The sequence below is a fragment of the Pseudoliparis swirei genome, chromosome 17 (assembly GCF_029220125.1).
Source record: "Pseudoliparis swirei isolate HS2019 ecotype Mariana Trench chromosome 17, NWPU_hadal_v1, whole genome shotgun sequence".
Taxonomy (NCBI): domain Eukaryota; kingdom Metazoa; phylum Chordata; class Actinopteri; order Perciformes; family Liparidae; genus Pseudoliparis; species Pseudoliparis swirei.
Window position 1 is genome coordinate 14,537,248 of NC_079404.1, and position 26,512 is coordinate 14,563,759.

At 40.9% G+C, this 26,512-nt stretch overlaps 2 protein-coding genes across 6 annotated transcripts in view; one reads left to right on the forward strand and one right to left on the reverse strand.

Annotated features, from left to right (window-relative positions):
• The window catches only part of sptbn1 (spectrin, beta, non-erythrocytic 1), a 100,010-nt gene extending 91,841 nt beyond the window's left edge, over positions 1 to 8,169 (forward strand). For both annotated transcript variants that reach the window (XM_056435727.1, XM_056435726.1), the window contains 4 exons: positions 5,311 to 5,510; positions 5,629 to 5,802; positions 6,411 to 6,453; positions 6,581 to 8,169. In XM_056435727.1, coding sequence (XP_056291702.1) covers positions 5,311 to 5,510; positions 5,629 to 5,802; positions 6,411 to 6,453; positions 6,581 to 6,799 — 636 coding nt within the window. In that variant the 3' untranslated portion in view covers positions 6,800 to 8,169. The remainder of the gene's footprint in view (positions 1 to 5,310; positions 5,511 to 5,628; positions 5,803 to 6,410; positions 6,454 to 6,580) is intronic.
• Positions 8,170 to 10,333: 2,164 nt separating this feature from the next.
• The window catches only part of LOC130207228 (echinoderm microtubule-associated protein-like 6), a 74,149-nt gene continuing 57,970 nt past the window's right edge, over positions 10,334 to 26,512 (reverse strand). For 3 of the 4 annotated variants that reach the window (XM_056435729.1, XM_056435728.1, XM_056435732.1), the window contains 20 exons: positions 26,243 to 26,374; positions 25,919 to 26,007; positions 25,397 to 25,573; positions 23,895 to 24,129; positions 23,495 to 23,621; positions 21,564 to 21,642; positions 21,254 to 21,383; positions 20,503 to 20,601; positions 19,886 to 19,906; positions 18,706 to 18,879; positions 17,800 to 18,008; positions 17,545 to 17,702; positions 16,646 to 16,760; positions 16,363 to 16,551; positions 15,732 to 15,904; positions 14,748 to 14,910; positions 14,342 to 14,445; positions 13,888 to 14,041; positions 13,036 to 13,136; positions 10,334 to 11,485 (listed from right to left, as the gene is read on the reverse strand). In XM_056435729.1, coding sequence (XP_056291704.1) covers positions 11,461 to 11,485; positions 13,036 to 13,136; positions 13,888 to 14,041; positions 14,342 to 14,445; positions 14,748 to 14,910; positions 15,732 to 15,904; positions 16,363 to 16,551; positions 16,646 to 16,760; positions 17,545 to 17,702; positions 17,800 to 18,008; positions 18,706 to 18,879; positions 19,886 to 19,906; positions 20,503 to 20,601; positions 21,254 to 21,383; positions 21,564 to 21,642; positions 23,495 to 23,621; positions 23,895 to 24,129; positions 25,397 to 25,573; positions 25,919 to 26,007; positions 26,243 to 26,374 — 2,654 coding nt within the window. In that variant the 3' untranslated portion in view covers positions 10,334 to 11,460. The remainder of the gene's footprint in view (positions 11,486 to 13,035; positions 13,137 to 13,887; positions 14,042 to 14,341; positions 14,446 to 14,747; positions 14,911 to 15,731; positions 15,905 to 16,362; positions 16,552 to 16,645; positions 16,761 to 17,544; positions 17,703 to 17,799; positions 18,009 to 18,705; positions 18,880 to 19,885; positions 19,907 to 20,502; positions 20,602 to 21,253; positions 21,384 to 21,563; positions 21,643 to 23,494; positions 23,622 to 23,894; positions 24,130 to 25,396; positions 25,574 to 25,918; positions 26,008 to 26,242; positions 26,375 to 26,512) is intronic. The other variant, XM_056435731.1, reaches the window with a different exon arrangement.

Below are 26,512 nucleotides of genomic sequence, written 5' to 3' on the forward strand. Positions count from 1 at the left end.
ATAAAGGATTTTAATCTGCTAGAAGTTTAGTTTGTTTATACACTTTAGATATTGCATAAATGCAAAAAATCTGAGTTTTATGAGGAGTTCAATTTCAAAATACTACTTTTCTAAAGTATTGTATTTTCCAACACATATTGTCCATAAATCTATTCTTAAAAACTACTATACAAAATTATTCCTGTGCCTCCATGCCCCATGTGTGTGTGTCTACATCCCACAACCCAAACTCGCCATCTCCATATGTATATTTCATAGTGCAGTATGTGTATATACAACGTACTACTTCATATAGAGAACCATTCACTTAACAGCACGTACATAATAAGAATGTGTTTGTGTGTCTAGAAGAGCATCGTAGTTTACTTTAGAGTATTTAAGTAAACGTAAAATATTGAAATAACTGTTCGATCCCACAGAAATATTATATACATAAATAATTTAACGGGATAAATCATGTTGGTTTTGCCAGTTTGTCTTCTTTCACAAGTCCTCTTCACTATTTAGAAATCAATAATACACATCCTAATTTTAAATCCTTGTGTCATATATAATAATTCTCACACGTCGTTTTGCACACTTCATCATCCTCTGCTTATTCAGACTTAGTCCGATTATTAATTAGTCAACACTATTTTTATGGAAATCGACAACTCATCTAAAAACAATAATAATAATTAAGTGAGAACTTCAAACTTATATGTACTGACCATGTATATATGAATTAATCTTCAAAATCATTCCACAGTTTCATATAAGCATTTTGACATATCTCATGGTGTGTGAGTCGGTGCATACCACCTCCTTCCTCCTTATTTATACTCGGTTTAAATCTCTTGTCTCTGCAACACTGATTTGTTTTATCATTTTATGTTCCCATTGTTTATTGTCTTTATTTCTTTATGGTTTCTGTTGCATGTCCATCCAGCGTCCTCATTGGTTCCATGACTAACACACATTCCCTAATAAACCCCGTCAGAACCAATCAGAGGGCTCGGTCCCATTCTGGTTCGTCTGTTTGTGTGTTATCAATGTGTAGTTGTGACTTCTCTCCACATGCGGTTGTTTTTGTTGTTTCATGCCATCATTAGCCTTTCAGTTGAGTTTTCTGTCATTGTTGTAATTCTTCATCCCATGTTCTTCACCAGTCTTCACCCTGGGGCTTTATTTTAACTCATGTATATATTTTGGTTTCCATAGAAGGCTTCCTTCACTGACATGGATCTAAAATCAATAAAGTGAACACTAAGTTTAAATGACTATTGGAACGCCGTAAACCGACTCGCATCCGGAGCGTTTTCTTTGCTTTCACAGTAGGGAACTAAATAATTGTCGGTAACCGGTGGGTTAATTAAAATGATTAAACTAATTAACTTTTGGAGCAGGAAGGTAACTGTTTCCTGTTATTATAAAAGACATGTACTACCCACAGTTTAAGTTTTCTAGTTGATTGTTGTGGTTTATAATCCTGATCTTAAAAGATTAACTTTGAAAATATCCTATAATCCTACATATAACAGTCTAATTAGGTATAAATCTGGGCAGACACTTTTTTTAATGCCAAGAAAGTAAATGGCAACGAGACAAAATACAGAGCTGCGGATGGAAGATACAGATTTATATCGCGTCACATTTAGTCACAGTATTTAAAAATACGACTGGAATCAAATTAAAACGAGGTCACTGCGGTTTATAATGGGTATTTGACAGCAGCAATGTGGGAAATATAACAAAACTGAATAAATTGCAGACGGCCAGTAGTCACAACCAAATTTGAAGAGCCAAATTGTTAATCGTAAAAATAATTGCATGGCAAAATACTTTTTATGAAGAAATAACTAAGACGATTTCTGATATGGTCTTTTGTCAAAGTCAGATTATGTGACACTTAAATGTTATATGCAGTAGCAGGACTTAATATACTCTGATATTTTATAATTTAGTGCAATGAAATAATCATAGAAAATGCTGTAGACTACAACTTTCTTTGATTATGGTAAACAAAAAATAAAAAAAGACCACATTTTCTCTTATTTTGAAAGTGAAAACGTTGATTCGTAGCGTCCTCGATTCAAAGTTTCTTACCCAAACAGTTTCTAGAAGAGATGCAACTACCATTGGGATTCGTCAACAGTTATTAAAGTTCTTAGAAATAAAGAAAGCTTGATAAGCTCCTAGAACAGGTCCAGACTTTCACCCTCTTCCAGTAGGAGGTCCACCGTTGAACTAGTCCAACCTTTTGACTCGGTCCAACTCAAATAAAAGCTCTTGGGGTTTAAAGCTCTCGCTAAGCTTGAAATAAAAAGCTCCCAGGTTCGGTCCAGCTCTTGCAGAACCTTCACTTAAAGTTCCCGGGATCGGTCCAGCCTCTGATCCGTGCTCAAAAAGAGTGCCCGCCATTGGTCCGGCCCTTGAGGAGCTCAGTAACAGGGTAATAAGCATCCGGTTGGAGTGGGTGTGGTGTGGAATAAATAAAAACAAATCTGTTTTTGATACTAGGCCAATCGCATTCTCCCCCCTCACCAATAATGATGCCCAGTAATGACTTCCAAGCAATTTTTGTTGATAATTGTTTGAGATTTTATTGAGTTTTTTTTTTCTTCTCCCATCTGCTAGCTTTACCCTCTCCTCGTCTTTCCTCACTGTTGTGTTGTGTGTTATTGTGTGTTGTTGAGTGGTGTTGTGATTTATTGTGCATGTCCTAAAACCTGTCATCAGTGCATGATTGTGCGTTACCTCTCAATGTGCAATGTTTGTCTAATAGGTACTGGAATCAAGAGCTGAGCTCACTTGATGAAACGCTAACAAACACAACGCTTCTCGATGAAATCACACAGGCGGAAGTAGCCGTTAGAGCACAGGTGTCAAACACAAGGCCCGCGGGCCAAATCCAGCCCGCCGTATCATTTTATGTGGCCCGTGACGTCTTGAAAGACACGTGATCATCTTTTTCTTAAAGAAATTGAAGAAAAAATTCCCGTGCTTTTATTTTGAACGTTTCAAATTAAATGGATTTATGTTGTAATATTAGAGACATTTTCTTATGTGCAATATTTCTACACTCAAGTAAACAATAATCAAATGCAAAGAGTTATTGAACGATATGTTCCAGGAGTTTATGAAGTGTTTCCGGCCCTTTAAGAGGGCGGCCATGACGCTGATGTGGCCCACGCTGAACATGAGTTTGACACCCCTGCGTTAGAGGCTTCATGGACGCATCTGTAGTCGAGTGTGTGAGAGATTATCTCTTTTAAGAGATGTTGTGGTTCAGTTCAGAGGTGGAGACTCACGTCGGAGATCAGACACGTTTGGTAACTTCAGGTTTGACTTTAGGAAATCCAACAAGACTTTGAACTTGACTTCGATATTTCGAGATTGATGCTAGAAGTTTAGCCTTTTTACGCTTTCAGAGAGGAGCCGCCGTGTCTCATCATTTAATAGATGTTGTTAGATTGATCTTGACTTTAATCTTTGTTTAGCCAGAAAAAAGAAACGTACGTTCTCTTTTACTCGTGAACATTTTCTGGTTTTAGCGTCTCCAATGTGACTCGGGACATCCTGGTGTCCTCAACTGACCTGCTGATGATTCATAGTGACTTGATCTCTCCTGTTTGTTTAGTTTTTTTAGTTTGGTTCAGTATTTTCTTAAGATAATTTTAACTACATTTGGTTGAATTTTTTTGTCTTCAGATTCTTTTTTCCACCTTTAGAAGGTTGTCTCTACACCACCTTTAGACTGTTGTATCTACACCACCTTTAGACTGTTGTGTCTACACCACCTTTAGAAGGTTGTGTCTACACCACCTTTAGACGGTTGTGTCTACACCACCTTTAGACGGTTGTGTCTACACCACCTTTAGACGGTTGTGTCTATACCGCCTTAAGAAGGTTGTGTCTACACCACCTTTAGACGGTTGTGTCTACACCGCCTTTAGACGGTTGTGTCTACACCGCCTTTAGACGGTTGTGTCTACACCACCTTTAGAAGGTTGTGTCTACACCGCCTTTAGACGGTTGTGTCTACACCGCCTTTAGACGGTTGTGTCTACACCGCCTTAAGACGATTGTGTCTACACCGCCTTTAGAAGGTTGTGTCTACACCGCCTTTAGACGGTTGTGTCTACACCGCCTTTAGACGGTTGTCTACACCGCCCTTAGAAGGTTGTGTCTACACCGCCTTTAGAAGGTTGTGTCTACACCGCCTTTAGACGGTTGTGTCTACACCGCCTTTAGACGGTTGTGTCTACACCGCCTTAAGACGATTGTGTCTACACCGCCTTTAGACGGTTGTGTCTACACCGCCTTTAGACGGTTGTGTCTACACCGCCTTTAGACGGTTGTGTCTACACCGCCTTAGAAAGTTGTGTCTACACCGCCTTTAGAAGGTTGTCTACACCGCATTTAGACGGTTGTGTCTACACCGCCTTTAGAAGGTTGTGTCTACACCGCCTTTAGACGGTTGTGTCTACACCGCCTTAAGAAGGTTGTGTCTACACCGCCTTTAGACGGTTGTGTCTACACCGCCTTTAGAAGGTTGTGTCTACACCGCCTTTAGACGGTTGTGTCTACACCGCCCTTAGAAGGTTGTGTCTTCACCACCGTAAGAAGGTTTCTACACCGCCCTTAGAAGGTTGTGTCTACACCGCCTTTAGAAGGTTGTGTCTACACCGCCTTTAGACGGTTGTGTCTACACCGCCTTAAGACGGTTGTGTCTACACCGCCTTTAGACGGTTGTGTCTACACCGCCTTTAGACGGTTGTGTCTACACCGCCTTTAGAAGGTTGTGTCTACACCGCCTTAAGAAGGTTGTGTCTACACCGCCTTTAGACGGTTGTGTCTACACCGCCTTTAGAAGGTTGTGTCTACACCGCCTTTAGACGGTTGTGTCTACACCGCCTTTAGATGGTTGTGTCTACACCGCCTTTAGAAGGTTGTGTCTACACCGCCTTTAGACGGTTGTGTCTACACCGCCTTAAGACGGTTGTGTCTACACCGCCTTTAGACGATTGTGTCTACACCTCCTTTAGATGGTTGTCTACACCGCCTTAAGAAGGTTGTGTCTACACCGCCTTTAGAAGGTTGTCTATACCGCATTTAGACGGTTGTGTCTACACCGCCTTTAGAAGGTTGTGTCTACACCGCCTTTAGACGGTTGTGTCTACACCGCCTGTGATTCTGCTCCGCATGCTGCAGCTCTGATAACTGTGATTTACGGCTTCTATGTCTGAGAGAGAAACACAAGTTGTGAGAGAGAGAGAGACTCCTCCGTCCTCGGTCGCCCTCTGACTCTCCTCTCTCCTCTGTTTCCAGGACGGCGAAGGTGGAGAGGTGGTCAACGGCGTGTCGGAGCCCAGCCCCACGGGGTCTCCCGGGGCCGCTCGCAAGGCCAAGGCCAGCCAGGCGGCGACCCTGCCGGCCAAGTCGCAGCAGGACGCCCCCACGTCCCAGCTGGAGAGCTTCCTGCACCGCAAGCACGAGTGGGAGGGGCACAACAAGAAGGCTTCGAGCAGGTAGGAAGCGCCATTATAAATATTCACCCCGTTTATAGGGTAGAATTAAAACACTGTTTGTTTTGCCGGCGTTGAGCTCTGAAGAGGTTGATGACTAACCGGTCCGTGTCTCCTGCAGGTCGTGGCACAACGTGTACTGTGTGATCAACCAGCACGAGATGGGCTTCTACAAGGATCAGAAGAGCGGCAGTCAGGGCATCCCCTACCACAGCGAGATCCCCGTCAGCCTGAAGGACGCCGTCTGCGAGGTGGCGCTGGACTACAAGAAGAAGAAGCACGTCTTCAAGCTCAAGTGAGAGTCGTTGTTTTAAGAGCGCACGGGATGATGTCAAATATTGTTGTTGGTCAAGAGTCAGAAATCACACTTCTTCTCGGAGTCATGAGTTTTCATTATCTCGGATTAAATTCACTTATAAATCACAGGGAAAGACGATCTTGCATTACGAAACAAGTGGAGGCAAAGAAAAAGGAAATCGGGGGTTAACCGATGGAGCAGAGCTGGTTCGCTGTCGCCATGGCAACCTTATACTTCCTGTTTACATCATAATCGTGATTTATTGAGCAAGACAAAGAATAATAGTGAGAAAAAGAAGAACAATTACAAAATACATTTAACTTGTCTTTATTTTTATATTTTTTACCAATTCTAAGAAAGTCCGATATGTCCAACATGTTTTTTTTCCTGAAACACTAACTCACTTTATTTATTCAAATGCAGATGGGAAGGTCTTGATTTTACCACACTGGTAGTATAAAGAACAGTTTATTGTGATATAATTGCATTTCATCAGGGCCAAAAACAAAGACGATGTGAGAGAGCGGTCGGACGTTATTGATGCTGAAAACGCGTCTTAAAGACACTTTGGTTTTTATTATTATTAAATGCATTCTCTTCCACAGGATTACCGATGGGAATGAGTATCTCTTCCAAGCCAAAGATGACGTAAGTGAAAAAGAAAGAGAGAACAAACTTCCCAATTTTTAGTTTTTCTATGCATTGTTCTATTTTAATATTTACATCTGTTGTTTGTCTCCTCCACTCCGTCTCTGTCCTCCTCTTCCTCCTCCAGGAGGAGATGAACCTGTGGATCTCGGCCATCTCGACCGCCATGGCGTGCGACAAGGCGGAGGTGACGCCCAGCAGCCACAGCACGCCCGCCCCGGCCGCACGCGCTCAGACGCTGCCGGCCTCCGTCGCCGTGACGGCGACGCCGGCGCCGGAGTCCAGCCCGGGCAAACGAGAGAAAGACAAGGAGAAGCGCTTCAGTCTGTTCAGCAAGAAGAAATAGACACTCCCCCCCCCCCCCAACACACACACACCACCCCCCTCCTCCTCATTCCTCTGGTGCTGTTTGGGGTCGCTCCTCATTGTCGATCCATCCCTGGTCAAATATTTGTTGAAGATGTCCGTGTCAATAGAGCGCATATTTGATTTAGAGTAGATAATTCTGTAATAACTAAAAACTAGAATAACTGCTCGACGTGTCATTAAATTTACTTCTAGATGGATTCAAATGTAACTCTAAACTTTTAGTCTTAACATGAAAATATGAAATGAAGACGAGTCGATCGCTTCGTCGGCCGTCTGCGTTCCCATGTGGCTCATCTGGACAGTCGGAGCAGAAGTCCCAAACAGCCTCTCTTTCCCGCTTCCTTCTATTCTTTCTTCCTCCTCTTCCTCTCTCAAAAGCGTGACTCCAGCATGCAAGCTCCGAGCCAAAACTCTCCACTCTGTGCCTATCAACCGTCCGGTCTGGCTCAGAGCTTCAGTACAACAGCTACAATACACCAACCTGTGTCCTCGGTTCAGTTTTTATTTGATTTTTTGTAAGATGAGCAGGGGGGGAAAAACGAATTAAAAAAATACAAAAATAAAAAAGATCGGATTGAAAGAAAACTAATTTTAATTGAGGTCTGCAAACACTTCAGGCAGCTGCTGTCGAGAAGAGAATAAAACCAGAGTTTGCCGCTGAACAACAACAACACGCTGTAGAGGAGTTCCCCACATATTCCTGTTTATTATTCTTATTGCTATATTTTGTGTTTTCTATCTCCTACTGTTTTTGTGTTTGTTTTCTCTCCATCATCCCAGCTTTTCGTCGACTACTGCCTTTTTCGTGGGTTGTGTTTACGCTCCTGAGTCGTCTCGGTTTCTTTTGTTTAGCTCCTGTTCGGGTCCATCCTCAGATTTTTGCGAGGCCTTGTCTTTGCGAGATGACGTGTATCCCTCTGTTCGTGGGGTAAACCTCGGAAATTACACCTCACACACGTTTTTATCGTTTGAGCCGAAATGCCTGAAACTATACAAAAGTGTAAAAAGTGCCGATTTAATGCGGCGAAAACGGTTTCAAACCTTTAAAAGAGCGGGAAAATCAAGTTTCAACGTACAAAACTCTAGCGCACTAAACAGCTTTATTTTTATTTTTAGTAACTCTGCTTTTCTGTTGGTTAATTGTGTGCAATAAAACCTGTGAGAAGCTTAAACACCATCGTTACGTTCTGTTAAGTTCTGGTGCTGTCTAATTCCTGCAGCTTCACACGAGAGATAAAAAGATGCATAAAGTGGCTGTAATATGGAGCGTTACCCTGCGGTGCTTTGAACTGTTTGTATAACTTGTGTATAACAAACTGTTAAAGAATAAACCTGTGTTTAATTTCACCTATATTTACTACTAATAAGACCTACAAAACCGTAATAAGCTTCATTTGAGTATAACGTTCTTTACCTGAAAACTAACGCTATGTACACGTAACACATCTGAATGAAGGAGCTATTGAGTCTGGAAGAAGGAATAAATGACTAAGACCAGTAAGAATGTTTGTCAACTCAAACTTTTAAGGTTTATTTTCTACCCTGGTTAACTTTTTTTTATATGTTATAATAATATTTCCTCTTTTTTTAGTTGTTATGAATATGTTTTAGTTTCCTCCGGTGTGTTTGTTCGGTGCCACCATTAGTCTAAGGTGTATTTAGTCTGACGGGTATGAAGACATAGATGTATTATAAAAAACTAAATTTCTTTAAGCGTTGCTGTTAAGTGGACAAGTTGGTTAAAAAAAATAGCATTTTCTGGAAGTGAGTAATGTTGCAGAATAATGGTCGCTTGCTTGTTGGCTTCAGCACTCCATTTTTTTTACATTTTTAAAAAACTTTTTGCAACCAACGAAGAGAAAACCGTTGAGATTTTTACTGTAATCGATCTGCGAGTTGAGCGCATGCAGAAATGGACTGGAGTGTTTCAAAGGCTTTGTGTTTTTGAGACCTCGTTGTGTGGACAGCCTTCCGGTCGCATGTCATCTCTGAACGAGCATGCCGTAGTTGGTTTACCTTGCTTGCTCTGAAACATTTTACCCAAGATGCACCTCAAGATATCAAACGTGTGCTGGTTTAAGGGGATTCAGGGCGTGATTGTGCACTCAAAGACGGGCAGAATCTGTCAGGCCACCAATGGTCTGGCTGGATTTCACAATTGGTCTCTAGTTAAAATATATGATTTTACCTGATATGGACGTATTTTACAGAAATATGTTCCCACAATTCACTAAATCTGCCCAAAGGTGAGTTCAGACTTCAAAATGAACCCGATCAAAACTTTGCTCTTTAAAGCTTTTGTTTTGTGCTCATTTGTAATATTTTTGGCGTTAATTAACTTCCATACCTGGAGACAATGGAAGCAAACCGGCAGGAGTGAGCACCCCCTCCCCCCACCCCAAACTGGCGGGGGGGTTCATCGGGGTCCTAACTGAGAAACTCTTCACCTCGTCGTTGGTTTCCTGTTTTGTTTTTTCATCTTTTTTTTTTAATGCTATACTTTCTCTGGCGAGTTGATAAGTAAAGTTAGTGTGCATTCCTCTGTCACTGTAATCATAGTAATGAGATATTTCTTCATATTGCACAATCAATAATGCCACAACTGGGGTGGGCGGGGCTGGGTTTGGGGTGGGGGGCTGGGCAGCACTTGGGTGTTTGTAGGTGAGGTAGTCCGTGTGATGTGGAATGGGGGTCACTGCTAGTTGGAGCTGCACCCGTAGACTTCTCCTGATCTCTGTTACATATGTGCAAAAAGCCATTAAAATGCTTTTAAAATGAACCAACGTGTGTTCTCTCTCTCTAGTGTGTGTGTGTGTGTGTGTGTGTGTGTGTGTTAAGTTAATATGAGTAATGTCCTACAGCCCACAAATATGTCACGCTTTTCATTAACATGGCTGCCATGTTTTTTTCCAGCTGAATTACTTATTTCAAAGTGACTCGTGAGCTCATCTCTGGTAATAATGAGATTTAAAGTGGTTCTTTAACTCCGCTTACTCCTGAAGGATCCTCTTTTTAGAGAAGGGAAAAAAAACGTATAACAATCTAAATATTGTTGCAAGTTAACACAGTTTTAACGTTCCACACGTTGATGCATAAACTAAAATGCAACATGGACACACGGGAGCATTTTGGATGTTTAGTGCAGGAGAAGATGGAGGCCGAAACCTCCGATAATCAAACAATCAGCTTCAGACAGCTTGGTGATGTACTTCAAACCTCATTAGACACAACTGTGTGTGCCTTAAGGTCCGCTGACTGTTTCTGACCTCTGACCTCTGGACCTAAATGATAGTGAGGCAGGAAGAGCTGTAAGTGTAAAACGTTCCTTTAATTGTAGTTTTTTTCCGTTGTGATCTGCTGTACCAATAAAAGCTTCTTTTTTTTATTGTATTCTCTGACATTGTATATGCTGCCTCCGTGAATACTTCAGGGACCCCTTTGACCTCAGGAAATCAAGCGTGTCGAAGGTGAACGATCAATGAGTGCTTCCCACAAAACAGACACTTTACACGGCAGTTAAAAGTTATTAATCAACAGTTCAGACACATAAAACTCATCCACACTGTAATTGAGGCATGAATAACATTTAGTAATTAAGTATTTATTTTCTTCGGATGTCCCGTTTGAATTTTTTTTTTTACGATCATGATGCATTTAAAGTCTTTTTAAAAAACAAAAAAAGCAGCGGCAAAGAAAATATTTGTATGTGTCCGTCCATTTTGGATGAATCTAAGTTTAAACATTCTCAGTGTAGCACCAGACAGAGTACAAAATAAGTTCAGTTGTGGGTTAAAGAAATAAAAATACACAGTGTATGAAATGTCCCACTCCCGAGGATAAAGAAGAAAAGAAACACGGATAGAAAGACCCAGAAAGGCACTTAAGTGTGGCGATATCCAACGACAGAAAGGCTCTTGGAAAGGAAACGTGAGTTTAAATAAAATATTTTCTCGGGTTAGGCCTACAGACAAACATCTTTCTATAAATATAAATCATATCTTCTGTGTGTCCCATACCAGTTAAGAACGTCTTTAAATGGGTTCAAACCCAGTGTGTTCCAGTTCGTCACTTCCCGTCGGTGTATTTGTTCGTCGTGAAACAATCTGTAAATGTCAAACGTTGTTTTTAGTTGTTTTTTTTGCTAACGGTAACCTGAATGCATCATCAGCACAGGCGCGTCCGATTCCAGGAGGCCGATGTATAAAAAGACACAAACTATCATTTCGTTGATGTCCACAGTTTGTTTTCCAGACCAGAAAAGCGCAATTTCATTAATGAACCACCAGGGGGCGATGCATATATTTTGTGTCTTGTCTGTACATAAGTTTCTGTGCATCTGGCCCCTGGACGCTCTGGGTCTCTTTGTGAGGAAGAGCTTGATGACTGTAAGCTGAACCTCTTCTTCACAGTGACTAACTGGGCAGTTTTGAATTCAAGTAAACAAACAAAAAACACCGGATGATTCTTCATTTGATAATTTTTTTTACGGAGTCTTGTGATCGATCATGAAGTTTTTCTGTCTCGCCACCAGAATCTAAAACTCTCATCCCCTTCCCATCTCCGACTTCTAAACTCTGGAAATGGGTTGCCGGTTCGATTCCTCGCGGTGCTTCTGAAGGCGCGTTGAGCCTCTGAGCTTCACAGGCATTTCCACACAAACACACTGAAACACACAGAGGACGATTTATTTCACACGACGTGTTGAGGGAAGTTACTACGTTTACTTTACGCTCATAATCCAATATTATTAAAAATATGACAACAATCTGAACTTCGGATATTCTGCTCTTCAAAATGTTTGTGTCATCATGGAGACGCCATCAATCCAACAGGTGATATGTTGATTACACACAGGTGTGCATCGCACTTCCCTGTAATAACCTCAGTCCTGTCGGCAAACTCGTCATTTTTTAAATATACATATTTTTTTATTGCGTCTTTTGTGTTCATGTTCATGTGTTCATGTTCATGTGTTCATGTTCATGTGTTCATGTGTTCATATTCATGTGTTCATATTCATGTGTTCATGTTCATGTGTTCATGTTCATGTGTTCATATTCATGTGTTCATGTTCATGTGTTCATGTTCATGTGTTCATGTTCATGTTCATGTGTTCATGTTCATGTGTTCATGTTCATGTGTATGTGTTCATGTTCATGTGTTCATGTTCATGTTCATGTGTTCATGTTCATGTGTTCATGTTCATGTGTTCATATTCATGTGTTCATGTTCATGTGTTCATGTTCATGTGTTCATGTTCATGTGTTCATGTGTTCATGTGTTCATGTGTTCATGTGTTCATGTTCATGTGTTCATGTTCATGTGTTCATGTTCATGTGTTCATGTGTTCATGTTCATGTGTTCATGTTCATGTGTTCATGTTCATGTGTTCATGTTCATGTGTATGTGTTCATGTTCATGTGTTCATGTTCATGTTCATGTTCATGTGTTCATGTTCATGTGTTCATGTTCATGTGTTCATGTGTTCATGTTCATGTGTTCATGTGTTCATGTTCATGTGTTCATGTTCATGTGTTCATGTTCATGTGTTCATGTTCATGTGTTCATGTTCATGTTCATGTGTTCATGTTCATGTGTTCATGTTCATGTGTTCATGTTCATGTATTCATGTGTTCATGTGTTCATGTGTTCATGTTCATGTGTTCATGGTCATGTGTTCATGTTCATGTGTTCATGTGTTCATGTTCATGTGTTCATGTGTTCATGTGTTCATGTGTTCATGTGTTCATGTTCATGTGTATGTGTTCATGTGTTCATGTTCATGTGTTCATGTTCATGTGTTCATGTTCATGTGTTCATGTGTTCATGTGTTCATGTTCATGTTCATGTGTTCATGTTCATGTTCATGTTCATGTGTTCATGTTCATGTGTTCATGTTCATGTGTTCATGTGTTCATATTCATGTTCATGTGTTCATGTTCATGTGTTCATGTTCATGTGTTCATGTTCATGTGTTCATGTTCATGTTCATGTGTTCATGTGTTCATGTTCATGTGTTCATGTTCATGTGTTCATGTTCATGTTCATGTGTTCATGTTCATGTGTTCATGTTCATGTGTTCATGTGTTCATGTGTTCATGTTCATGTGTTCATGTTCATGTTCATGTGTTCATGTTCATGTGTTCATGTGTTCATGTTCATGTGTTCATGTTCATGTGTTCATGTGTTCATGTTCATGTGTTCATGTTTCACCTGCAGTCGTCTCCTCCTGTGCTGATGACATAATTGTCTTCATGAGAGAACCGGATATTGGTCACGTGAGCCGAGTGGCCGAGGTAGCGCTTGTGTTTGGCCTGCAGGCGGAAAAAGTTTCGTTAGTCAGCACTTAAGTCCGTCAGGTTAAGATGGACATATAATACATATTGCACGTTTTTTGTTTTCGCCACGCATTTTGCTGCTGCGCCCGTCTGCAGCGGTGCCTTCCTGAACTATAACGTTAAAGTACACTACCGTTCAAAGGTCACTTGGAAATTTCCTTATTTTTCAAAGCACTGTTTATTTCAATGAAGATAACATTAAATGAATCATAAATACACTCTCTACATAGTTAATGTGGTGAATGACTATTCTCTGGTTTTTAATGAAATCTCTACATAGGTGTATAGAGGCCCATCTCCAGGGTTCTAATGGTACATTGTGTTATCGCCTTAGAAGACTAACGGAGGGTTAGAAAACACTTGAAACCCCTTTTTATGTGAGTGCAGCTGAAAACAGTTATGCTGGTGAGAGAAGCTATAAAACTGGCCTTCATTTGAGCCACAAGCTTGAAGAACAAAATGTATATTTCAATTAAAATATATTTTATCTTGCTTGTAAAATATATAACTTGTGTGCACTACACAAGGACAACATAAAACAATTTGCTTAAAATAAGAGGATTTGTTGAAAATGAAATGTAGACATTACATGTCAAGTGACTTACAACCATGTTACATTCATACACCAGAGACACAGCTACGGGAGCAACTCAGGGTCAAGTGTCTTGCTCAAGGACACATCGACTAGGGCGGGGATTGAACCCCCAACCCCCTGATTGAGACTCACAAACTTTTCTGTGCAGGGGAAGTCGAACAGTTTGACCAAACCAAAGTCGTCGCCGGTGGCGACATTCAGGCCGGCGTGAGAGACACACGCACAGTTGACTTCAGCTTTGTCTGCGTTTCGTGGCCAAATCCCCAAAACTTCATCTCCCAGAATGCTGTGGGAGAGAAAGGACACGTTTTTATATGAAATATGTACGGCATGAAGTATGAGGCTGAAGTGTGTTTGTGTGAATGAATGTCTGTGTAGAAATCATCTCTTTATAACATAATATAATGTGCAAGAAAATACTAAATTAAATAATTAATGTTTCAAGTGTGTTATCAACAGTGTGTGTGTGTATGTGTGTATGTCTGTGTGTTTGTTTATACGTGTGCTATGTGTGTGTGTGTGCGTGTATGTATGTGTGCATATGTGTGTGTGTGCGTGTGCGTGCGTGTGTGTGTGTGTGTGTGACCTGGTCCAGGTTGCCCAGGTGATTCTGTCGATGGTGGTCTGGTCGTTCACCACCTTTCCTGAAGGAACCTCAAACACCTGTCGCTTATAGGCTCCAGTGGACACCTGCAAAAAAACACACACACACACACACACAGAGATTAGTTGTATAGGTCATAGATAGATACCCTTTAGAGTTTATATGTATTTATACTTCATAAACAGTGTGTGTACATGTAAAATATATATTATGTATATATATATATTAATATATATATACAGTATATTATATACATATATATATATAATAATATGAAAATATATATTCAAAATATATATATATATATATTAAATTATATAATATATATAATAAAATATATATGTATTATATATATATATATATATTTCTTTATGTGTGTACATAGTACCTGTATGTAACAGCTGTCAGCAGAGAAGTCGAGCTGCAGGATGAAAGCCGGGACGTCGCTGCAGTAAACCAGACGGTTCAGAGTCGGTCCTCCGCTCACGTCGTAGATGTCCACCGTGTTCTCCACAGAACCGACCGCCAGCAGCCGCCGGTCAGGACTGAACCTGCACACACACACACACACACACACACACACACACACAGAGACACACAGGATAAAGCACTACTCAATTAATATGCCCCTTAATTCTCACTCTTTTCAATAATATAAATATGTATGAATTGCGCCAAAAAGTATGAAGAGTAAAACATTTTTTGATTTTTGTTATAAATTAAATTCCACAATCGTTTATATAAGTACAGCTGAAACAATTAGTCCATTAATCAATCAGTCGATTGACAAAATATTGATCGGGAACTATTTTGATGGTTAAAGTAATTCATTTTTATGTAACACATGTAAAATGTTGATGCTTTTCCTTTGAAAAATGTTTACGATTATAAAATGAGAGTACTGATGTGGAGGTTTTGGGTTCTCACCATTTCTATAAACCAATTATTAAAATTAATGCTTGACTAATATTAATCTAATGATATAATATCTATATATAATAATAATCTGATATCTAATATATATATATAAATATATATTATATATATATTATATAATATATTATTATATATATATTATGTATATTCCTGTATATATTATATATATATAATATACACATAATATATATATATAAATATATATATATAATATATGTACAAATATTATATTAATATATATTCTATATAGATATATATATTTTATGTAAATATAATAATATAAATAATAATTTATATCAAATTAAATTTTTTAAAATAAACAGTCACATTGTGAAAATTAAGAAGTAGAACAAATGTCCCACTTCTTAATTTTCACAATGTGGTATTATTTTCCACATTTACTCTCTCTCCCTCTCTCTCTCTCTCCCTCTCTCACCGGATGTCCTGGATGCCGACACTGCGGTCTCGTTTTTTCGCCCACATCTTCAGGGAGTTGGCGAGGAGGAGGAGGAACTCGCCGTTCTTCATGCCCACCACCAGCATCTCTCCATCCGCGCTGTAACTCACGCAGCGGGCGGCGTGGCCCACACACACCTTGTTCAGCAGTTTCTGCACGAATGGAGAGAACCGAGAACTCACTCAATAAACGAGGGAGAATAAGATCATTCAACTCTTATCATCCCAAAAATATCCCGGCGGAAAGTTTGGAGGAAGGATTTTATTTCCATCCGTGATGACGTGTGTGTGTGTGTGTGTGTGTGTGTGTGTGTGTGTGTGTGTGTGTGTGTGTGTGTGTGTGTGTGTGTGTGTGTGTGTGATAGAGTCGAGAAAGAAGGGAAGAAAGGTAGAGAGAGAGACACTGGTTATGAAAGTGTGTGTGCGTGTGTGCGTTAAAGTGGAGGAAGAATAGAAAAAAATAGAGAGAAAGACGCTGGTTACGGAAGAGTGTGTGTGTGTGTGTGTGCGTGCGTGTGTGCAGATGTGTGTGATAAAGTAGAGGAAGAAGGGAAGAAAGAAGGTAGTGGGTACGGAAGAGTGTGTGTGTGTGTGTGTGTGTGTGTGTGTACCTTGTCGGTGAGGTCCCACAGCCGGATGGTGGCGTCGTCACTGGCGGTGATGCAGAGCTCTTTGGTGGGATGGGCGCTCAGACCCCAGATGCCCCCCCGAGCGTGACTGTCCAGCAGCAGGTTGGACGCCGCGTTCTTCTCCCCGACCTCGAGGATCTCCCCGTCCTTCGTGCCCACCAGGATTTTACCCTGAGGATGAGGAGGAGGTTAGCTGATGAGGAAGATCTGCCCCGAGGGGGGACTGCGATATATGGCGGTGGAGATCAAATCCCAAACTTCTCACTTTGCCTCTGCAGACAGACCGGACGCACTCCACCTGCCGCCCCGTCTCCAGCTGGAAGGCTCGACACCGTTTCATCTCCTGATCCCAGAGCTTCACCGCACCGCCCTCCTTAGTCCTGACACACACACACACACACACATATATATATATATATATTTATCAAATATAATTTCTTCCTTTGGTTGAAGTGTTCTTTGGGCTTGCAAAAATAAATGTTCAAAATCTGTTAAACATTTTTATATATTTATATATTTATATAAAAATATGTATTTATATACATATGTATTTAAATATATATGTATGTATATATTTATATATATATATATTTGTTTTTATTATATATATATTTATGATATTTATATATTTGTATATATTTGTATATATTTATATATATATATTTATATAAATATATATAAATAAATATTATATATATATTTATATATATTTATAAGTATATATAAATCATATATGTTCTCTTTTATTAAAGAAACTGTAGTCCCACGTTCCCAAAGATAAAATACAGTGTAGATATTTCAAACAGTATTACTTGACCAAACTATGTACGTATCATATTTCAAGACTTTAGATAGAAAATGAAGAAATGTAAAGCAAATTTAAATCGGGCAACGTCTTGAATGTCTACTTAAAAAGAGATAAGCGATAACCAACTAAAAACTTTTATCCGAATTATAAGAGAGTAATTCAGAATTACGAGATGATTTTGTTTGTTTTTATTGAGTTCAATGCACCTGTGTGGTTTAATTTAAAGTGCCTCCAACTGGGACTCTAAGATCCTGATGAAGGCAAAAATGTATCATAATAGAAAATTGTTTGAAAGCTGCTGTTTGACAGATGTTTCCATGCAGTAAAATGAAGACTGTTCCTGAGTAACCACTCACGGCCTCTCCTTCCCCCCGGTGACGATGAGGCCGTCTCTCAGGGTGGTGTACATGGAGAAGACCGGCCCGGTGTGAGCCTTTGCCACCACCCTCAGCAGGTAGTGGTCCCGCCACACGTACACGTCCCCGTTGATGGCTCCGGTGAACGTCAAGTTATTCTGCACAACGCACAATATAATAGTGTAAATAAATATATATGTATGTTGTTTTTTTGGGGGTACTTTTACAAACGCAATCATTCTGCGGGTGACTCACAGCGCCGAAGGCGACCGAGAGCATCGTCTGCATCCTGCCGTCCTCCACCGTGCCCACCACGCCCTTCTTGTACATCAGAGCGCCGCCGGCCAGCGTCCAGAACTTCACGTGTTTGATTCCCACCGACACGAACTGGGAGTCCGAGTCCGGCCGAAACTCCACCACGAAGATCCGGTCCGGGTGTCCGGCTTTACTGCACACTTTGGATCCTGCAGTGGAGTTATTTTAAAATTAATAATGACTGTTCTTATGTGGCCCATTAAAACAAGTTGTATTAAATAACGCTGTAATCTAATTAACCTGAAGGTAATTTAGTTTAATATGTGGTTAAATGTACACACCAACATCTTCTTTGAGAAAAAAAAATACTATACTACTTTACTAAAAATCTAAGCTGCAGCAAGAATGTATATAAACATGCAAATATTCAGTGAGTGGATTAAATTAAAGATTGAATTGAAAATTTAATTTTAAATTAAATTAAGAATTAAATAGAAAATGTTATTGAAAACTGAATATTGAAAACAAATTGAACAGTTTTAGTATTTCTCTACATAGTGGTGGAATGCCAAGTACATAAAGTACAGAAGTACTGCACTGACATGTGAGGTACTTTACTTTACAGTCCAGCTTTAGTAACTTTACAACACATAAAACATGAGATTTTATGAATGAAATTCCTCAAACAGTTTATATAAATACAGGGGAAACTATTAGTCTGTCAAACAATAATACGCGTATTGAAAGAAAATGTATTGGAACATATTTGATAAATTCATCAATATGTCATTATTTCATGTTTCCAGATTTGCAACAGGAACATTTTCCTTTTACTCTGGTATTGATATTTTAAGTGGATCTGAGAACGTCCTCCTGAGTGTGTATGTCAGTGCCTCGGCCTCTCACCCTCCTGCCAGCGCCACACAGTGATGGTGTGTTCAGGTTCCACTCCGACCGAGAGCAGCAGCTTCCCCGTGGCGCTGAAGTTAACGTAGCCGACGCCTTTTGTGTGAGGACAGCGGAGGATGGACAGAGTCTGCTTGCTCATCGCATCCCACACATGGATGGAGGGAGTGGTGCCTAGAGAGAGAGAGAGAGAGGGGCTACATCATGACAGAGGGCCACAGAAACTGTGCAACAAGAGGGATCAACGCAGCCTCCAAACACCCCGAGAACCAGATCAACAAATCAGCTTTTAGATCAATTTCCTGTTGGTTTCTTTGCAGAAGACTGAAAACTAAACACAAGGGGACAAAACAAACATGTTGCTAACACATGTGCTGTCAAAAAAAAGGCAAAAAGGCCCCTAAAATGTATCTGAAAAAAAGGAAGTAGTAGGGAAAACCAGCTGAAAGATAAATGGACTTGCATTTGTACAGTGGGTACGGAAAGTATTCAGACCCCTTTACATTTTTCACTCTTTGTTTCATTGCAGCCATTTACTAAAATCAAAAAAGAAATCATTCATAAAATCATTTTATTTCTCATGGTCTGAATACTTATGACCATGTGATATTTCAGTTTTTCCTTTTTAATAAATTTTCAAAAATGTCTACATGTCTATTTTTTTCTGTCAAGATGGGGTGCTGAATGAACATTGCTGAGAGATAAAATTGACTTTTTTGATTTTAGAAAATGGCTGCAATGAAACAAGGAGTGAATAATTTAAAGGGGTCTGAATACTTTCTTTCAGTACCCACTGTATACCTCGTCTCCATGGCAACATTCATCCATTACGGGCCGACTGATCCCAGTTTAAACCCATTCAACCTAACCACTGCAGAGAAAGAAAAAACGCCTCCCAAAAGATGTATTTGGAGCCCCAAACAAATAAATTAAATATATATATATATAAATATAATTTTGTGAGTATTAATGAGCATGTTGAAGGTGTTTCGGGTCACTACTTGTTGATTTTCTTCATCCTGAACTGAAATCAAAACTGCGCGGAAGAAGGTGAAATACAGAGTGAATAAAATAAATAAATAAATAAAATAAAAAAAGTTTTAAAATCTTAGCTGGTCTCTGGGTGTCAGGGTGTTTGCTGTGGAGATGCGGGAGGGGAGGGGAGGGGGGTGGGGGTTACCTGGCAGTTCACTGACGTCACCTGAGGAGTTGTGAGAGAAAGGGCGACAAATGAGGCCAGCCAAAAAACAAACAAACAAAACAAAACAAAACAAAAACAAATAAATACAAATGTGAAGTGAGTTGTTTCAAAGAGTCTCAGCTATGACAGTAAAGAGAGATAGCTATGGCTCGTAAATCAACCGTAAAATAAGCAGCAGATTAAATAAATACTTCTGTTTCTTTACAATAATTTATTTTAATGATATATTATACAAATAGTACAAGAATCACAGGGGAGAATTTTCTACTTGTAATACTTTAAAGTACATTTTCCTGATTATACTTACATAGTTTTACTGAAGTAACTTTGACTTGTAACAGAGTATTTTCTTTAATGTTTTTTTATTAGCTGATAACTGATTTTATTTTATACAATAAAGCCAAACTGTTAAGTGTTATCGCTCGGTTTCTATTCACTCTCAGTGCACAACAAGTAAAGCAAGCAGGTTAAACATGAAGCCGAGGAGAGAGAAGCAGGACTCATTACGCCCAGGTGAGTAAGTCGAGAAACACACAAACATGCAGAAACACACACACATACATACATACACACACACACACACATGCTCCGTGTACCGATCTGTCCAGTAGCGATGACATTTTTGTATTTCGGGTGCTGATTGGCGGTCAGAGAGAGGATGTCATCCGTGTGTTCCAGGTAGAAGCTCTGAGTTCCTGCAGCACAAGAAGTCACGTGAACACATCACTTTGATCTGGAAGGTCACAGGTAGCAGCAAGTTGTATTTATAAGAATTATCACAGCTTGAAGAATCATTTTACTGTCTGTGAATCAAGCATTAATGCTAATTTTTACCAACATGGAAACATCGAGCTGGTTGAAAGCTAATTTTTAAGTATCCTGCGTGTTTCTGCTACATTATACTTCTACTCCACGACATTTTAGTAGGGAAATATTGCACTTTTTACAGCTCTACATGGATCTGACAACATTAGTTACAAGTTAATTGTGACTACTTTCTAATGTTGAGATGATTTGATAACAAATGTAAAGAGAAGAAGTGTGTTTTAATTATGGCTGAAGCAACCTGGCGGAATATTAAGTAGTTCTTTAATTCCATTAGTGATGCTTACATATTAATGCGTTAGCAATTATGTATTAAATGAGTATAAATTCCAATTTGTTCTTGAATGTGTCATTCTGCATAACTAGTACACATAGAAGTGCAAAAGGTCACGGGCTCTGCTGACTCATAAGGAGGAGCCGGTGAAAGAGAACGGAGGTCAAGAGGAGACTTGACAAACTAAATGACCCGACCCGGACACGTCAGGTCAAAGCTGCGTTGTGCGGCTGCGTTGCCGTAGTTACCAGCGGAGAGACTGTGGACGATGGCGGTGGTGGCGGTGTGGTAGACGATGTCGGTGCCGTCGTTGAGGTAGTGCAGGTTGTTGCGACAGTCGTAGCCCCGGAAACCAAATACGTGGTCCAAGACCAGGTCCTACGAGAGGGAGAGAGAGAAAGAGAGAGAGAGAGAGAGAGAGAGAGTTAGAGACAGAGGATAGACAGACCAAGAGAGAGAGAGAGAGACACACACACTGGTGGGCAGGAGGACAGACGGATGAAGAGAGGTAGAGAGAGAGAGAGAGAGAGAGAGAGAGAGGGAGAGAGACAGACACACCTCCACCAGTCTCTTCTTCTTGGAGACGTTGTTCTTCTGGAGTTTCTCCGGCTGCGGCGCCGCCCGACTCACCGGAGGCCTGAAGGATCAATCAGACTATTAATCAGGTAATCAATCAAGTGGAGGAGCAGCCGGTGAGACGGCGTGTCAGACAGACAGACAGAAATGAGAGAGGATAGACAGGATGAGAGAGAACACACAGGATGAGAGAGGACAGACAGACCGACATCAATGAGAGAGGACAGACAGGATGAGAGAGGACAGACAGGATGAGAGAGGACACACAGACCGACATCAATGAGAGAGGACAGACAGGATGAGAGAGGACAGACAGACCGACATCAATGAGAGAGGACAGACAGGATGAGAGAGGACAGACAGACCGACATCAATGAGAGAGGACACTCAGTGGGTTCATATTGTTGCGTGCATTCTGCAACCTCACCATTAAATGCCACTAAATCTTACTGCTCATTTAAAAAATCCACAACATTAAGCATAACTTTTTTTAAAATTTTTATTCTGGATGTTTACCTGCGTTTTATTTTCCATCACTTAAGCCAAACCTGTCGCTTTTTTGTTAGTGTTTAATTTACCCTGTTTTATATTTATGTTAGTTGAAGCGACGCCAATGGAACCAGATGATTTTGGCACGTTCATAAACCAAACCCTCGTTAATTACATACAGGAACAATATATACAAGCGGTATATTATTGCTATGTTTCTGTTCGTTAAAAGCATTCGGATGAACACAGAACATATAAAATAAGACTTATCATATTTTCATTTAGCACCTCTGAAAATCATCTCCACAGTAAGTTTCATACTTACTTGACAATGCCCTGCCTCCAGGGGAATGCAAGTTAAAACACAACACAGGTATTAAAGGTTTCTACAAACAAGGCCAAGAGCAACACTGAGGAAGTAAGGATACCACACAAGGGACAAAAAGGAGAGTCTTTTTGTTAGAAACACATGAGGGTACTTGGACACTTTCAGGCCTTTAAACCCCAGTGTTACTAAAACAAGTTCAGTGACTGTGATGAAAGTGATGCTCATGAATGTTCTTCTACATTTAAATTAACTGCCAGTCCCACTGTAATTGTTTTAATTACAAGACAAGGAAGTAACAGAGAAAAGGAAAACAATTATTATTTTAACTTTTGTGTTTGCGCTGCTGAAAATGTACACAAAACAATTATAATCTTCTTCCTTTAAAACATTTTTTATTTTTTATTAAAGCACATCTTGGGATTATGGCACTCCTTCTGAGAGAGCTTTGAAATCAATGAGTGAATATAATTTGCATTTAGGGATTGGGGATACATTCTTCTACGTTTAAAAATGTGTTTTTCAGACATGGGTAGTTCATCTTGTCGAGTACGATTAGACGTCAGCTTTTAGAAACTCACTGGAAACACTGAAATAATAAGAATCTGTTAGCATGTGGAAACACACAACTGAGACACAAAATATGTCACATGAGTTTGTTTAAAAAGACACTAAAAGGTCATGTGGAAGGTGTGCATGCTTGAGATGCTTGAATACACACAAATAACACTGTGTAGGGTACACCATTACATACACACACACACACACACACACACACACACACACACATAGTGAGCACTGACGACACACACCAAGGATAACATGAATGGATGCATAGATGAATGTACGCTCGTATACACAATCTCAAATTTAAGGGACATAACGCTGAATGTCAACAACAGCTTTAAACGTTTTTTAAAGATTTTAACTGTAAATGGAATATTTTAAAAGCTTAGATCAGTTTGTCTGACAAAGAAAAATATTTATATGATGTGTATTTGATACAAGTACAAGATCTGAGTTCTTCTTCCACCCCTGCTTCTCTAATAGAAATGATGGGTGTGTGTGCGTGTGCGTGTGCGTGTGCGTGTGTGTATACCTCTCCTCTGCAGACACCTCCTTCAGCTGGTGGTGCGGCTTGGTTCCCCTCATCTCTCTGAGGCTGACGGCGTACATCTTCGTGGGGTAATCCACCGTCTTCTCTCGGGCAACGTCACTGTCGTAACCTTCGCACGCGCACACACACACACACACACACACAAACACACACACGCACACATTTTAGTTGTGTAACGTAAAGCTTTGTGCTACTCTTAGATAATTATTCACCTTAAAATTTGTATTAACATGATTGAAGTTTGAATAAAGTGTGTTTTACGAGGCCTTGAAGCCCATTGGTTAGCCGCCTGTGGGTTGAATTTATTAACTACACATAAGAGTTGAGTGCAGTTCTCTTTCCCGACACTAGGTGAATATGAGGCGTTTTAGGACACACCCACCTCCGTCCTCTTCGACGTCGTCCTCCGACTCTTCGCTGTCCACGGTGGGTTGGTTGTCGCCACACAGAGGCCCCTCCCCCTCCACACTGACCCCGCCTCCTCGCTCCCTCGCCCAGATCATCAGGGCGGTGTCGGCCCCGCCCACCGTCAGCAGGGCGCCGTCGTCCTGAGCCCAGCGCACGTTTGTCACCTGAGCGCTGTGGCCCACGTAGCGCTTGAAACGAGCGTACTGACCCTGGAGGAGGAGAACCACCATACTGATGAGGAGAACCACCAAACTGAGGAGAACCACCATACTTATGAGGAGAACCACCAAACTGAGGAGGAGAACCACCATACTGATGAAGAGAACCACCATACTTATGAGGAGAAGCACCATACTGATGAGAAAAAACCACTATACTGAGGAGGAGAACCACCATACTGAGGAGGAGAACCACTATACTGAGGAGGAGAACCACCATACTGAGGAGGAGAACCACCATACTGATGAAGAGAACCACCATACTTATGAGGAGAAGCACCATACTGATGAGAAAAAACCACTATACTGAGGAGGAGAACCACCATACTGAGGAGGAGAACCACTATACTGAGGAGGAGAACCACCATACTGAGGAGGAGAACCACTATACTGAGGAGGAGAACCACCATACTGAGGAGGAGATCCACCATACTGATGAAGAGAACCACCATACTTATGAGGAGAAGCACCATACTGATGAGAAAAAACCACTATACTGAGGAGGAGAACCACCATACTGAGGAGGAGAACCACTATACTGAGGAGGAGAACCACCATACTGAGGAGGAGAACCACCATACTGAGGAGGAGAACCACCATACTGATGAGGAGAACCACCATACTGATGAGAAAAAACCACTATACTGAGGAGGAGAACCACCATACTGAGGAGGAGAACCACCATACTGAGGAGGAGAACCACCATACTGAGGAGGAGAACCACCATACTGAGGAGGAGAACCACCATACTGATGAGGAGAACCACCATACTGAGGAGGAGAACCACCATACTGATAAGGAGAACCACCATACTGAGGAGGAGAACCACCATACTGAGGAGGAGAACCACCATACTGATGAGGAGAACCACCATACTGAGGAGGAGAACCACCATACTGATGAGGAGAACCACCATACTGATGAGGAGAACCACCATACTGATGAGAACCACCATACTGAGGAAAAGAACCACCATACTGATGAGGAGAACCACCATACTGAGGAAAAGAACCACCATACTGATGAGGAGAACCACCATACTGATGAGAACCACCATACTGAGGAAAAGAACCACCATACTGATGAGAACCACCATACTGATAAGGAGAACCACCATACTGATGAGGAGAACCACCATACTTCCTCTATATCTTGTGTTTATCTTGTGTTTCTCTCCTGTTTCTCTCCTTTATATCTTGTGTTTCTCTTGTGTTTATCTGAGGTCAATGTTGACCCGTGAAGTGACTATCCGTCGTACCTGAACCGGGTAGCCGAACAGTTTCAGGAAGCCAAAGTCGTCTCCGGTGGCGAGCAGCGCTCCGTCTCTGGTGAGCGACGCGCCGTTGACGTCGGTGATGTCGCTGTGCGTCGGCCAGATCCCGTCACAGCTCGGACCCAGAACACACGTCCAGCTGGACCACTCCACTCGTTCCAGCTTCACACACACACACACACACACACCCACACACACACACACACACACACCCACACACACACACACACACACACACACACACACACACACACACACACACACACACCCACACACACACACACACACACACCCACACACACACCCACAATCAGATTAGATGATCCTCTCTTAGAAAAGTAACACAGAACAACAATGTTATGAAAATAGCATGATTGTGTTGTTGTTATGTTGTTCAGGAAAAGCTTAGCTTGAAGATTGTGATACAGATCTTAACTCGGCACAAATAAACCTCTGAGCCAACACACACACACACACACACACACACACACACATACAGACACACACCTCAGAGTTTTTGATGGTGTGTCTTCTTCCTCTTGGGGCTTCAAAGAAAAGTTGCTCTTTGGCTCCTGTGTTCACTTGCAGCAGTTTACCTGCAATACACACACACACACAAACACTGGAATCTTCCTTTATATTTGTTGAATTAAAAGAAAGGTTAGATTGTATTGAGGTCGATGAGGAAATGATCCTACGTCTCACTTCATTTATTACTTCTCCACTTTCATAGTTTCCAAAAAACTCTTCAAACGCGTCATTCGGCGCAGTGAGGTGAAACATGTGTGGGGAGGAGGTGAAGATGGAGGTGAAGATGGAGGAGTGCGTTACCTCGAGCGTCCCAGTCGATGTGTGTGATGTAACTGGTCGCCCCTTTGCAGATCCCCACTCTCTTACTGCTCTGCATGTTGTAGATGTCCACAAAGCTGTCGTGTGACGCCACCGCCAGGAATTTACCGGAGTCTGAGAACATGTGTGTGTGTGTGTGTGTGTGTGAGAGAGAGGGGGGGGGGGAGAAAACGTAAAATAAAAGTGAGAATGAACATTGAAAGGCCAAAATGAGTCAAATGTGACAGAAGCAACTAAAAACAAATGCCCTGA